Below are 14,323 nucleotides of genomic sequence, written 5' to 3'. Positions count from 1 at the left end.
GATGTCGCATAAATAATGCTAAAAGAATATGCGCTTAATTCACTTCATAAATTCATGCAATCATATCAACAAAAATATAACCAATCAAGTAAGCATCCAAATCGAAACGAAAAAAAATACAAGCCCATAATCCAAGTAAAAGATGAAACCCAATTTAGCGGAACCCAAGTAGCGGACTCAAGTAGCGAATTCAAGTGAAAATCCAAGCTTTCCCAGAAGGATTCTTCTTTCGGACGAGATACATCTTATCCTTCTTGTGATCATTGACCTTGAGCTCGGTCAGAGTCGTCGATGTCTCGGTCACCAGCTTGCCTTCGCGGATGCGGCGAGAGTGTGAAAAGAGCTCTTCTTGGAATTCCTCGGTGATGAATTGCTTGATGATGATATAGTTGGGGTCGCGCTGAGACGATGTAAGTAAATACACAACACACAACGCTTGGAGAACTTACTTCATCCCAACCCCATGGCAGGCGGAAGGCGTCCAGTGTTTGAGGCAACAGCCATTTTCTATGCACCTATAGCGTGGGTTAGAAAAACACTACCTTTAACTCGACGAGTGCTCTTTACCTTGATAAATGTGGTCTTTTCTGGCTCTAGGATCACTAGTTTGCCGTCCTTGTCCTTTTCCTTTTCCTTTTCCTTCTTGTCTTTCTTTTCCTCGTCTTTCTTCTCCTTGTTCAGTAGCTTTTCAATCTGCTCCTCGCTGTATCCAAACTCGGCCCTGAGTCTTTCTTTAAACTCCTTGTCTTTCTGCTCCTTCTCCTTGATTTCTTTAAGTCGCTTGGAGTCCTCAGCGCGCTTCCATTCATCGACGGCCTGTGCCTTGAGAATGGCAAGTTCCTTCTTGCGTTCGGACTCCTCGAGGGCTTTGCGTGCCTCCTCGTCTTGGAGCTCTTTCTTAAGACGGTCCTTCTCGGCTTTGATATTCTCGCGCTCTTCAATTTCTTTCAGGTGCCTTTCATGTGCAATACGCTTGGCCTCTTCTTCCTCTTCGGCCTTGCGCTCCATTTCTTCAAGTCTCTTGACCTTTGCTCGGACCTCGGCAAGACGTTGCTCTTCTTCATTTCGCTTGACCTTCTCTAGGCGATCCAGTTTGCGCAGCTTCTCGGCAAGGTCATCTTCGTAGTGGATTTCTTCGAAGCGGTGACGAGAATGGGACTCACGGCGCTCAGATTTCTCGGAGCGTTTCTTCTCCTGGTGCCGACTGAGCTGGCGCTCCAGACGATCGATTTCCTGCTGCTGCTTGGTGATTTCCAAGTCCTGGCGGATATCATTTCGGGCGAGAATGCGCTGGTCCATCAGGACCTCCCAGTCGCGCTGCTGCTGGCGAGGGGATGGGGTCCGCGTTGCAGAAACATTGCTGGAAGCCCTATTGCGACGGTGAGGTCGTAGGACCTCGATATCGTCATCGTCAAAGTCAACGATGCGCTGGTGGCGGTCATGACGGTCGTGACGGTCGGTGCGCTCGTAGCGATCATGGCGGTCACGCGAGTCCTGTCTGTTGCGGACGTCGTTGTTCACATCGATGATCACCATGGGCTCGTCTCCTCCCCGGCGGCGCCTGTTCCCCCCAGTCGAGGCAGAGCGGCGCACGGTCGAGATGAGGTTGGGGTTGAGGTAGGCATTCGAGTCCGGGCTCACTCGATGGCGAGAGCGCGAGAAGGACTGGCGCTTGACGCGGCGACGGCCATGGGGACTACTGAGCGAGATGTCTGTCTCGGAAAACTCCGAGGAAGACGACTCGCTGTCGTCCAGAATATACCGGCGAGGCATCGGGTCAGATTTCTGGGAAGGAAGACAAATGGAAAACAGAACGGGATGAGAGAAGTGAAAGCAGAGATGAAAAGAGCTGAAAAGGCAGAGACGAGAGAGCGAGGTTAGTTAGTGTTCAGCTGAAGCCCGGTGGTGGGGTGCGATTCGTATTTGAGTGCGAAGCGGGGTGGCCGGCGGCAGGTGCGAGGGAGAGCCTGACCTTCGGAACAACTTTGTGCATTGGTGTACGAAGTACTCTGTGTTAATCAAGACAAAAGTCCCACTCGGGCGTCAAGTTCGCGTGTCCCTGAGCCAGTCTACTTCCTAGTTGGCGCCCAATAACGCTGTTTCGATCTCTCTATCTTCGTTTATCGTTGCAATCGCCTCGTGTCTGGCTCGGGCGGGCCGGGCCCGACCCAGCCCACACTCTCTACATGTATGGAGGAGTACCTTGGTCAACTCAAGGCATATGAAACGAATCATACTGTTTCATCGTAGTTCATCTCTGTCCAAGTTCCACTTCCACTGGCCAGGCCCGCGTGTCTGGACAGTGACAGGCTTACAAAAGGTACATACTACCTAGTACCAACATGCATCTGCACTCCACCTTGTCCACTAGCCATCTACAGCCCGGAGAATTGCCTCTGACGACGCAAGGGATGCGCACCCCGGTCTTAGTTGTTGGCAATTCCTTGATGCAGTCAGCTGAGGCGCTTCTTCTCTTCTTCTTTGCAAGATTTTGTCTGCGGCTCTTTGCAGTGCAGTGATGTCATCCCCAGCCACAATTCATTTATGCGCACTTGACAGGGAATCTCTTTGCACCGTGTTATTTTTCCAAAAAGAACAATATGCAGCTTATCCAGCGCAAACATTCAGATTCTGACAGATTCTCCTGCCCCATTCTATTATTATCGCCAGCGCCTGACCGATGACCGCTGGTCTCGCTGCAGGATCCGATGACCGGGCTGATTGATTGGGCCGCACGACGCTCGCACCTGACGCCATCCGTTAGTCGGATTGTCTTTAGCCAAGCATATGATTTGCTCTATAGAAAAGATGACATTGAAAAAAAAAATTATACAAGAAAAATTTAATCTATGAAAATTTATATTTAGGTTGAAACTGAAGATCCCCTACCGTGATTGGCGGCCTGTACATGCAGTGTCGAGCCGCGCGGTTATGCACTTGCAGATGCTTGTTTCAGGTCTTGACTTTAGAGTCTTTTTGACCATTGCCAGCGGTGATCCTAGAAGCTAAAATAAGCAATTAATTTAGGCGTTTTTTTTTTTTTTAATGGGCCCGCTGTTTCAGGTCCCCCGAACCCGACAAGATGGTTGGGCATGGTTGCTTGATACAGCTAACTAAAAGCGCTTACTAGTATACAAGAGATATCCCCCGGTCGAACTGATATAATAGACTGGACCAATCGATGACGTGGCTTGAAATCTGTTAGATATCTCCATTGGCTATATACAGAAAATTGATATCAATAGACACGCTGGCCCACTCCATTCGAGGGCGTGCAGAGGGTTGGCGGCTCCGTGTTTCTTTTGGACTTGATCACGGCCCTTCTTGACAGCCAGCAAAGTGAATTTCCCTGGGATGTCGTATTCTGATCATGAAAACACATACTCGGCTCGGCATGATATATGAGAACTGATTTGCCAGCATAATCTTGCTGTCTCCTTTGGCAGATTTGCTTTTCAGTAGCGGTAAATATCGACTGTCACTTAACTCACTGTCTAATACAATATGGAACAGCCCAGTCGATGGACTGTATGTGCTCGCACATAATTTTCCTGCTTCTGCTTATGCGCTGCTCCCCTTAAATATCTGCTCAATGTGCTCTTTGCTCTTCTGGTGCGTCGTTTCAAGGTAATGCAGTCTTTTCCCCAGCCCGGTGATATCGTTTTTGAGCGTCTCGGTTTCGGAAGATAGTCGCTTGTCGACGGTATTTATCGGCGAATGGATAAACCTGCAGGTTTTATCAATTAGCGGTGTAAACCAGCAGCAACTAAAAAAGAGTCACGCACATCTTGCCCACGCCTTCGTAGACATTAGTATCCTTTGGCAGCGATGCCAGCTCGCTCGAGGTCAGTTGCAGAAGCCGGATATCGCGTTGCTTTGTAGAGATCTGAGCCTTGACAACGCCGATCTGCTGTTGCGAGGCAATGGCTTGCGACTCGATTTCTTGGACGAGCTAGGTATCAATCAGCAAGGACTATTCCGTATTGTTGTTCATCAGAAAAAACGCCTTACTTTCTGCAGAGCTTCGGGCGGAATAGACATTTTGGCGGTGTAGTTGTATAACAATTGATGGTAAACAAACTGAACGATGTTGTTGTCTTGCAGTCCGCGGCAGTTGCAGTTGCCCCGCAGCCATACTTTGCTGGGCGCTGACTCAGGGTATAGGGCTTAGGGCTAGGGGAGCTACGACGACTATGTCATCACTGGTGATTCTGAAACAAACGGCGGCAGGATCAAACAACTCTATAACTAGTATGTTCTAGTTATTTTTTACGTATATTTTTAACCCCTACACAATGCCACCATCCACTAGTAGACTGTTTATTTACTATTGCAGACGCGATTGGCGAGTCCGCCGGATGCAGCGGAAGAGAATCGGCCATTAACTAGACTAACAGCCGGCAGTATGCCGGAAAGGAAAGAAACATCAGGATCGCGACGGAAAAAAATAGAGTAGAGATAGACATTTAAGCCATTGTTTTGAAGATTAATATTGTAATATTCAATAAATCATTGGCATGCTGGCCCGCGAATAACCGCCCAATCAGCTCGGCTCTGGGGAGCTTCCGTAAGCAGCGAAGGCTCAGCCTGCCTCAGCCCTCAGGCAGCCGTTCGTCGCCGCCTTCGTCGACGTCACGGCCCGATTCTCAGATATTCCCCATATCTGTCCCTTCTCTTCTGATTCATCTTGCTTGCTTACTTACTTACTTAATAATACTCAGTATTTCCTGTCTCCTCCTTCTCGCTTTGACCTCCCCGTCAAACAACCTGTCTCGGCAGCCTAGAGCTCCACCTCGGCGCTTTTGTGATCAGCGACAATGGCGACAACGAAGGAGCATTGGCCGCATTTCCCTTTTATTCCCTATCCCCCATCAAAGGCCGGATACTGGAGCCCCGTGACATCGACACTGAATTGGTGTGAAGAGGTGCCATCCCTGCCCAGAATTCCATCAGACTCTATTCTAACCCAGCTCCGTTGACAGGACTACTACGCAACTCCGTATTCTGCAGAAATTGTAAACTCGCTGACCAACCTACTGTTCCTGTGGCTGGGTATCAAGGGTATACTGAACATTCGGAAACATGGCCACGATAGTGTCTTCCAAGTCGCCTTTGCCGGATACCTGCTGGTTGGCTTGGGCAGCTTTTTGTTCCATTCAACTTTAAAGTGCAAGTTCATCTGAATTCCTTTTTTTTTTCAGTATGCATAAATACTAACAGCGGAATAGACCCTATGCAGCTGGTTGACGAGCTCTCCATGATCTACACCACGTGCCTCATGTGCTATGCTTCGTTTTCGTACTCGCGCTCAACGCCGACCAGAGTGTTTCTCGCCCTGGCCTTGGCCGGACTGGCCGTGTTCATCACCCTATACTATCACTACCTTCAAGACCCCGTGTTCCACCAAAACGCATATGCTCTACTCACAACCGTTGTCGTCCTGCGCAGCATGTACACCATGGAGGTAGCGTTGCGTCCCAAATGGCGCAAGTCTCGCGAAGAGGACCGTCTGGCCCGCGAAAAGAAGGGACTCCCAGTCCTCAGCAAGGAGCGACAAGAATACGAAAACCAGCGCGACATCAAGACGCTCAAGACCATGTGGTTCATGGTGGTTTTCGGCCTGAGTATGTTTCTCGGCGGGTTCGGCATCTGGTTCCTGGATAACCAGTTTTGCGGCACAATCCGCCAGTGGAGGCAGACTATAGGTCTTCCCTGGGGTATTTTCTTGGAAGGGCATGGTTGGTGGTGAGTGTTGGCTCTGCTTTGCACCCTTTTTTTCGATTTCTCACATGTTTATTAGGCATTTAATGACCGGTTTCGGCGCATACCTGTACCTTATCTGGGGCATCTGGCTTCGACACATCCTGAACGAAAGGCAAGACGAATACATGCTGTCATGGCCGCATGTATGGAGTTTCCCGGAGATTGTCCGCGCGCCGATCAAAAAGAACCTTTAAAAACACACCCATGCCGGTTTTCCCTGATGAATACCTCGAGCATTTGACAGGGTAATTGTGTTCAAAATGGATTACGACAACAAACATTCTTTTACGTTATAGACCATCCTTTTGGATTTTTTCCATATTTCTTAAAAGCCAAAGACCAACGGTTTCAGATGCCGTGTCCCTAAGGGCATTCTGATTTCCATGTCATGGCGTGTTTTCATAGCGAGTATATATATATATATCTCATCAAAAGATCCGGAAACTGTTTCTGACATTAGCTGGGATACAGAAACCACTAGACTGCAAAATAGAATATATCCAGAAAATTTTTTGTATTTATTTGTATTTATTCCGTATAGCTTCTCATGTACGAAGAGAAGAAGACCTTCAACCCGTTCGAACAGGGTGAGGTACGGGACATGTCATAGCTTGGATTTTGAGTTGCCATCCGTATTCCTCGGCGGCCTCGACGGCGGTGGCCCAACCTCTTTCAGCCAGCGCTCATCAACCGTAACCTTTTCCACTTTTGATTTCCGATCCCACTGCCCTTTAAATGCCCCCTCTTCGACCTTCCACCGCTTCAATTCAGCCCCAAAAAACCCAGCAGCTGCGTCGGCGCATTCAACGACCGCTTCCTGAGCTAGTAGATGGCCCTTGTCCTCGAAAAGCACGGATTGGACTCGTCCTGCGGCGACACCGCCGTTGCCGCCGGCTCCGATTCCGGTGGTGTTGAGCTTGTCTTCCATCATGTGTGGTAGGCACATGTTTGATTGGCCGCCAAAGATGTACAGCACGCTGGGCCGAAGGTGTGGTAGATTGTTAAAGATCTGGATAGGTTCTACTCGGTAGAAAGGGTGTGGGTTTCGTTCGTTGGGTATGAGATCTGGAGTATCTAAAATACTGGCAGGTTTATCGGTTGTGGTGTCGTAGTCGTAGTTTGGTCGGGAAAAGGTAAAGACTTCTTGATGCCGCGTTGTTTTCAGCGTGACTGGCCGCTCGCTAGTCTTTTGTTGGTCTGTCGATGGCAAGGGGTGGGTGAGAGTTGGTAGCTCTCGGAGTCCATATTGGACCCATCTCTCCAGAACGCGTGGGTTCCAGGCTTTGTAAAAGGGACTGCGATTGAAGCTTTCCAGTGCGGCTTTCCGAGAGGCCCATGTATCCCGTCTGTGTGTTGAAAGTATGGTGTTTAGAGGAACGTATCTTCCTTCGAACTTTTCTGGATACTGTGTCGTTTCTCGTTGCGCCACTGGATCTAGTAATACTAGACTGTGGAAGAGACGGGGCAGAGAGAGCGACAAGTGTATTCTTGACAATTAGTCTTTTTTTTGACTGCGTAATGACTTGGGCAAGCAAAACTTACAGCTGTGCACCACCCATGCTGTGACCTATCCCTACAAGCGGACGGGGCATTTCATCGCGTTTGAGATTGATCAGATGCAAAAGATCTCTCGAATGATCGTACCAGCTTGCTATAAAAAAAAGCGTTTGATTTTCAGCACGGCATACTATGAGTTCTGGTTGAATCAAAAAAACTTACGGTCATTTCCGAGTTTGTTGTCGTTCATCACTCCGCTCTGGCCTTGGTGCGCAACATCGGCCATCCAGATGCTGCGTATCTGGAACCCTTGACGTTTTGCCCGCGCGTGCAGGTCTTCCCAGAGTGGTTCATATAGTTCCTAGGTCCTGTTGTCAGAGAGAGTCTCCTCGTAAATCCAGACATTAGAGAAACCAACCTTGGGAAACCCATTCGCATGCGCCGCGATGATGGTGACATCGCCTGGTTTGGGATTGGGATTGTCCAGTGGGATATATTGCTTAACAGCCAGATGCAGCGTTTCTTCTTGCGACGTCGACGTTGCTCGTGGGTATTCCCTGATATACTGTCCTGGAACTACGTGTTCCACGACGCGAAATGGAAAAGACATTTCTCTTTCTCGACGATTTGCATCAGCTGTCGAAAACTAATAACAACAACAAGGAAACGTAGATTCAATGATGATGTTGACTGTTTATAGTAAGTAGTAAGTAAGCAAGCTGCACAAGTCGGGAAAGAGGCCGGGGTCACTGCCGGGTCTCCGCTAATTCGCCAAAGCCGAGGCTGTTCTTGCGCCGACCCAATCAGACCAGCACAACGTCAATTGGTACATGTATGTATCTGGCTGCGAAAAATCTTGCGATTGTCAGAAATACTAACAGCACGGCTATTTCCTCTGTTTGTTCTCATTTTGGTTTGGAATATTGCATTATTCCATTGATTGTATGAGGGTGGTGCCAGTTGACCACATTCGGATAAAAGTCCATATGAATGAAGAAACTATACTAGTCTGATTTTTATTATTGTGGCAATTTAACGCCAGAAGCTTGCAAAACTTCAACTTCTATTAGGGAAAGAAGTCCATAGTTTACGGGCTAGAGTGTCCCTAAGTATTTAGAAAGATCGGAGTTACCTCGGAATTAGTGCGTGTTTGATCACGTGCCCCGGCGTCGTGGCGCGCGTCTCGAGATCGCGTGTTTTTGCCCGCGCCATCATCTCAGTCGCCAAACACCATGCACATAGCTTGTTCGGCGGTTCGCTACTGCATGCATTCTACCTATTAACTGTCGCGAAAATCAAACCCCTCGACACAAAGAGAAGAGGAAATATGACGGACCAAAATGGCGGGCATCTGCTCAGCCAGTCTAAAATCTGCGTGGTCTGCTCCCCAGAGCTGGGTCAAGATACCGCGATGCAGGTTAGAATAGCGATTCCTTTATTACTATTGAACCAGACTGACCTGGATAATAAAATAGTTGGACATACTAGTCAAAGACAACGGAGGCGAAGTCGTCATACACGAAGAGCCCTCGCCTTTCCCCCCAATACAAGAATTCACGCACATTATCTCCTCTACAGCCGATTTTCCAGCGTATCAATCCGCCTGCGATGCGCTGATTCCAGTGGTTAAGCCCCAGTGGCTACAGACATCTATCACAAAAAATAAACTCGCAAACCCCCGCCAATTCAATCCAGATCCAAGGTTATTCTTTAGCGATGTCGTTGTCACCTGCGGCGATATCCCGGATGGCGACAAAGATGCGATTATCGGTGGTGTGATGGCCATGGGAGGACTATATTCGCCCAGGGTCACTTCTCAAGTGACACATTTGGTCGATCTCAGCATGGATTCTGACAAGGCGAAGACGGTTCTGGCGAAAAAGATGGGCGCAAAGATTGTGCTCCCTCACTGGTATGATATCATTCGGAAGTTTATAATTTTTTGTCAATATACTGACTCTGTTTAGGTTCGACGATTGTTTGAAACTCGGACGGAGAATCGACGAACGACCGTATACTCTGCCCAATCCGGAGATTCTGCACGCTGGACCGAATGCCCCAATTCGTGGCGCTGGCAACCCAGATATTGTTGGCGCGTCTACTCCAGAACCTACTGAGTTACCTACTCCGTCTAGCTCGCCATATCAGAATCGCAATTCCAGTCGCAATCTCAGTGTCTTTGAAGGAAAACACGTCATGCTTTCTTCTGACCTTGGTATCGGATCGCATCTTCTTGAATCCATCGAGGACTTAATTCGCCAAGGAAACGGTATCGTCACAAAAGACCTTACCAAAGCAGATATGTTCATCTGTCGTTATCGTGAAGGCTTCGAATACCGCACAGCATCGCGCTGGAACAAGGACGTTGGCAATCTATCGTGGCTCTACCACCTGATTACCCACAATACATGGACATCTCCTTTAAAGCGGCTTTTGCACTACCCAATTCATCGCGATGGTTTACCTGCTTTCAAGGGTTTGCGAATCAGTCTTTCCAATTATGCCGGAGAAGCACGTGCGTACCTCGAAAACCTCGTTCAGGCTATCGGAGCCGAATGCACCAAGACTTTAAAGCAAGACAATAGTCATCTTATCACAGCACATGGCAATAGTGAAAAATGTACCGCAGCCAAGGAGTGGGGTCTCCAAGTTATAAATCACCTATGGCTAGAGGAAAGCTACGCCAAATGGAAGATGCTGCCAGTTTCCGACCCGCGATATACTCACTTCCCTCGGCGAACTAACTTAGGAGAGGTGGTTGGCCAGACGAAACTTGACAGAAATGTGCTCGAACAGGTCTTCTTCCCTGCAGAGGCCAATGCAGATGAGTCCCGGGTGATGCAGTCAAAGGACCAGAACATTGTTGCCAACCCAGAAAATAACAAAAACATGAACCCACCCAAGGTTCGAGCCAAGTCAGCTGCCCAATCTCCAGCTCCAACAACAACAACAACACAGGCCGCGACACCCCATACAGGCAAATCATCCCGCAAGGTTTCGTCATTGGGAGAAGCAAAGACACCACTAGCCTCGCGGTTTTTGGAAGATGGGAAAGAAAACGACACGCCATCCACAAACAGTAGCCGGAAGTCCAAAGATGCTGCTGCTGCCCGCATTCATAGTATTGCGCCTGATATTGCTCTCTATGAGAAAGAGAAGAAGCGGGTTGGCGGTGTGATATACGGGGGACGTCGAAAGACCGATGCAGACCTCGTGCCTCCAAACACCAAGAAAAGACGATCGGCCGAGCCCGAAGAGGAAGACGAAATCGAGGACGACAAAGGTGATCCGAAGCGCCAGAAAAAGGCTAAGCTTCCTCCTATTTCTATTCATCTGGTCATTACTGGCTACCAAAGATGGATCGGGAGTATCAAGAAAGAGGATTCGGACAAGGTAAGTTGCATAATTATATAAGGGATCAATCTCTCTGACTCGATGTAGCGACAACTTCGTGACTTAGGCATTGCCATTGTCCAGGACGCCAAGAAGTGCACACATCTTGCAGCTCCGTCAATTCTACGAACACCAAAATTCGTCAATGCGCTAGCATACGCCCCCGTCATCGTCAACGTTGATTATATTACACAATGCCTTGAACAGAACGAGCTGCTTGACCCTTCCAATTATGCACTCAAGGACAAAACAACTGAGAAAAAAGTCGGCTTCACTCTAGCAGCAGCACGTGAACGAGCTAAAAAGAACCAAAACAAGCTTCTTCGAGGCTATAAAGTGTGCTGTGTGGAGACCATCCGTGGCGGGTTCGACGCTTTCAAATCCATCGTCGAGGCGAACGGAGGCGAATGCACATTGTTTCGAGGGCGTGTGTCGATCAATGATACCCGCCGTGACGATTCTAGCTCCGACGTCGAAGAAAACAATGTAGACCATTCGATGAAGAATGATGTGTTCCTTCTTAGTGGCGAGGAGCCCGAGCATGCCAAGCTCTGGCCTCGGTTCCGTCAGATGGTGTTCGAGGTGGGCAAGACGCCTCGCATCGTCAATGTCAACTGGCTTCTCGACAGCGCCATGTCCCAGGAGGTTCGTTGGAAGGACGATTATGAATACATCACGAATGAGGAGGATTCAAGCGACTAGTGATGATAGATACGACTGTGTACATAGGAAATGCGCCACGCTTTTGTCGAGTTGTGTTGATGATTTAAGACAGCAGCGATATGACGGATTTAGGCGTTGGTTTGAGTTTGAATACCGGATACCCCCCTTCTGGGCATGACAATTAGCATATGGGACGACTTTCTTTTCTTTTCCTTCAAAAGAATTTGACTCCCTTCTCGTCATCGCTGCCGAATATTTGGGCTTTGCCTCGTTTTACGAGAATGTTTAATGATTTTAGCATGACCTCGGGGTCTATGTCATGAAACTCTGTAGAAATCGTTGTTAGTTTTCTGCCATGAACAATTCAAGCTGATGCACATACCTTGAGAGATTGTAGCATCTCCGTGGATCAATTCATAAACTGTCAGCACAGTGTTTTTCTGTGCTGTTTCATCGATCTTCAAACATTGTGTCAGCCCTTGCTCTTGTGAAATAAACATGCTCCAGACAAAAGGATGGAGACATACCCAATCCGCAACCAACGTTGCCCACTCCTCCGGCCTCCTCCACCATATCCAAGCAGTCGTCTTCTCCCCGACTGCTGATCTTGACCCCCCTCCAGGCGTCGGGGGAAGCCATTCAGCTCTCTTCCCACCGCCGCCGTCTTCCTGCGACTTGGCCATCCAATCTATTATCGTTCTCGCATCCTGCATCCCAACCCTCTTCCTCATCCGAGCATTATAAAATAGCGGAAGATCAACAGCATCGACTAGCGAAAGACGGAAAGTACGATGATACCGACACCAATCCACAATCAGGTCTGCCCAGAGCTTCATCTGCCGTTGGCGGGTTAGAGCGTTGGGTTGGAGTGTGAACAGGGCTGGAAAGTCGTAGTCGGATGGAAATACGAAACCAGAGGGGGTTTTTTGCCGGGGGTGCGTGGTGGTAGTCGAGTCATTGTCTGTTGGAAGTCCGCCTGTTGCTGTTGCTGCTGCTGTTCTTATCGAGGGATCGCGTGATGAGATTGTGCTGGCTGGTGTGAGCACGCTTCCTGCAGTTGTAGGCGCTGAGAGAAATGAGTTGGGTGGCGACGACGATGACATGTTGACTGACAACTTTGAGGAAAGCTGTGTAGAAGTCCTCTAAAAGATGTATTGCTGATTGTTGACGTGCTGCGGGGTATTCGAAGGCAGCCCAAAGTAATAGTGGCGAGAAGTTTGCAGCAGTGCGATGGGAGTTGTATTCATTAACAAGAAGGAATGTGCTTTATAGTATGAATTCACTTCGATATCGAATATAATGACGACGATGCTCAAACCAGACGAGCAGGTGTTGATGCTAGGAGGATCTCAGCTTCAAGTGTTGATCGGAGCAGACGCGATCCCCACCAGCGAGATCCACCCTACGTCAGTGCTCATATCGTCTTCATTGCATTTGTTATGCAAAGTTTGAAAATTTTTTCTCGTTCCTGGAATTTATACCAATTAAAGAGAACAATCTTGTTTGTCCGGAGTTTGTTGCATATACAACACAGTTGACAGTTCGTCTGGAGCAAGAGTGAAGAAAGACATCTAGCGTGGTGTGGGTTTTCTGCAAGACGACAAGGGAAAAAAAAAGTTTCCTCCGCAAAACCCTCTCCGCACGCCTCGTCTCTCGCCATCTCAGCAACTACGACTGATTCGCCGCTGGCTTCAAAATTTAAGATTCCTTAATTTTTTAAAAAAATATTTACAATTCGCAATCATGGGGACGGCTAGGAAGAAAGCTCTGCACCGAGACGAGTACAAAAAACAGCGCCAGGAAGCCCAAATTGCGGGCAAAGAAGTAGAGCTTCCCAGGAAGAAATTCTACCGACAGCGAGCGCATGCCAATCCCTTTTCGGATTATGCTTTGAAATAGTACGTGATATCCCCGGGAATACATTCTTTAAATTCCATCTAATCAAAGTGTAGTCCGTTATCCCCCGCACATATGGACTGGGCGTCGCATTACCCAGGCTTCGTGAACCCCGATGCGTCACAAACGACTCTCGCAGGAACGAGGAAACTGTTGAAAGACGTGGAAGTAGCTGATATTGGATGCGGCTTTGGCGGGTTGCTAATTGGATTGGCACCAGTGCTGCCAGATACCTTGATGGTTGGTACGGTTTTATATATCTGGAATATTTTTCACCACCGTTTTTTTTTCTTTTGCTAATTGATGCTCATAGGAATGGAGATTCGCGCACAAGTGACGGAATTCCTTATAGCACGCATCGCCGCTCTCCGCGCGCAACAAGTACAGCTTCGAAGCGGCGGCCAAGTTTCGGCGAGTTCGACTAAAGCAACAAACCCATCAGAGGCAAAAGAGACACAAGCACAGGAAATCGACATCCCAGAAGACGCCCCGGCCCTGCCTGGTGCCGCGGAAGAAAACACCGCCATCGTCTCCGGCGGCTATCAGAATATCACTGCGATACGAGCCAACACTATGAAATTCTTGCCTCGCTTCTTTGGACACCACCAACTGTCAAAGATCTTTATTTGTTTCCCGGATCCGCACTTCAAGGCTCGCAAGCACAAGGCGCGTATCGTCTCCTCGTCTTTGAATGCAGAGTATGCTTTTGTTCTCAGGCCCGGCGGGCTGCTGTATACCATCACCGATGTGGAGGAGTACCATAGGTGGATTCTGGAGCATTTTGGCGTGCCCATCCCGGAAGTGGAAACGACCGCTCCAGCTGAACCATCGGAACAGTCAGAAAAGAAAGACGAGGAGCAAGACGGTGCCGATAGTGACAGCGACGACGAGTCCGGTCAAGCCCGCGTCAAGGAGCTTTTCGAGCGTGTCTCGGACGAAGAGCTTGCCAAGGACGAATGCGCCAGAGTCATGCGTGAAGAAACTGAAGAAGGGAGAAAGGTGGCCAGGAATAACGGTCCTAAATTTGTTGCTGTCTTTAGAAGATTGCCTGACCCTGAATGGCCTACGTCGTGAAAATTCATGGCAGGTCGATATTACGAAAGAGAAAGAC

General features: G+C 48.7%; 7 protein-coding genes across 7 annotated transcripts; 3 read left to right on the top strand and 4 right to left on the bottom strand.

Annotated features, from left to right (window-relative positions):
- Nucleotides 1-190: 190 nt before the first annotated feature.
- Nucleotides 191-1,773, bottom strand: TRUGW13939_02934 (uncharacterized protein; the record flags this gene model as incomplete). Its single annotated transcript, XM_035486121.1, has 3 exons — nucleotides 191-400; nucleotides 450-515; nucleotides 568-1,773. 3 exons carry the CDS (start codon nucleotides 1,771-1,773, stop codon nucleotides 191-193), a joined length of 1,482 nt encoding a protein of 493 aa, XP_035342014.1.
- A 1,788-nt stretch (nucleotides 1,774-3,561) lies between these two features.
- Nucleotides 3,562-4,041, bottom strand: TRUGW13939_02933 (uncharacterized protein; the record flags this gene model as incomplete). Its single annotated transcript, XM_035486120.1, has 3 exons — nucleotides 3,562-3,727; nucleotides 3,786-3,952; nucleotides 4,012-4,041. The coding sequence occupies 3 exons, from the start codon at nucleotides 4,039-4,041 to the stop codon at nucleotides 3,562-3,564; spliced, it is 363 nt and encodes a 120-aa protein (XP_035342013.1).
- A 776-nt stretch (nucleotides 4,042-4,817) lies between these two features.
- Nucleotides 4,818-5,957, top strand: TRUGW13939_02932 (uncharacterized protein; the record flags this gene model as incomplete). Its single annotated transcript, XM_035486119.1, has 4 exons — nucleotides 4,818-4,925; nucleotides 4,983-5,173; nucleotides 5,221-5,745; nucleotides 5,801-5,957. 4 exons carry the CDS (start codon nucleotides 4,818-4,820, stop codon nucleotides 5,955-5,957), a joined length of 981 nt encoding a protein of 326 aa, XP_035342012.1.
- Nucleotides 5,958-6,367: 410 nt separating this feature from the next.
- TRUGW13939_02931 (uncharacterized protein) lies at nucleotides 6,368-7,870 on the bottom strand (the record flags this gene model as incomplete). The annotated part of the gene is made up of 4 exons (XM_035486118.1): nucleotides 6,368-7,250; nucleotides 7,306-7,414; nucleotides 7,483-7,621; nucleotides 7,679-7,870. 4 exons carry the CDS (start codon nucleotides 7,868-7,870, stop codon nucleotides 6,368-6,370), a joined length of 1,323 nt encoding a protein of 440 aa, XP_035342011.1.
- Nucleotides 7,871-8,587: 717 nt separating this feature from the next.
- On the top strand, nucleotides 8,588-11,355 carry TRUGW13939_02930 (uncharacterized protein; the record flags this gene model as incomplete). Its single annotated transcript, XM_035486117.1, has 4 exons — nucleotides 8,588-8,677; nucleotides 8,736-9,172; nucleotides 9,228-10,653; nucleotides 10,702-11,355. 4 exons carry the CDS (start codon nucleotides 8,588-8,590, stop codon nucleotides 11,353-11,355), a joined length of 2,607 nt encoding a protein of 868 aa, XP_035342010.1.
- Nucleotides 11,356-11,530: 175 nt separating this feature from the next.
- TRUGW13939_02929 (uncharacterized protein) lies at nucleotides 11,531-12,419 on the bottom strand (the record flags this gene model as incomplete). Its single annotated transcript, XM_035486116.1, has 3 exons — nucleotides 11,531-11,643; nucleotides 11,699-11,774; nucleotides 11,844-12,419. 3 exons carry the CDS (start codon nucleotides 12,417-12,419, stop codon nucleotides 11,531-11,533), a joined length of 765 nt encoding a protein of 254 aa, XP_035342009.1.
- A 640-nt stretch (nucleotides 12,420-13,059) lies between these two features.
- TRUGW13939_02928 (uncharacterized protein) lies at nucleotides 13,060-14,286 on the top strand (the record flags this gene model as incomplete). Its single annotated transcript, XM_035486115.1, has 3 exons — nucleotides 13,060-13,214; nucleotides 13,269-13,456; nucleotides 13,526-14,286. 3 exons carry the CDS (start codon nucleotides 13,060-13,062, stop codon nucleotides 14,284-14,286), a joined length of 1,104 nt encoding a protein of 367 aa, XP_035342008.1.
- Nucleotides 14,287-14,323: the final 37 nt, after the last annotated feature.

The sequence above is a fragment of the Talaromyces rugulosus genome, chromosome II (assembly GCF_013368755.1).
Source record: "Talaromyces rugulosus chromosome II, complete sequence".
Classification (NCBI taxonomy): Eukaryota; Fungi; Ascomycota; class Eurotiomycetes; order Eurotiales; family Trichocomaceae; genus Talaromyces; species Talaromyces rugulosus.
This window is presented reverse-complemented; position numbering and strand designations above follow the sequence as displayed.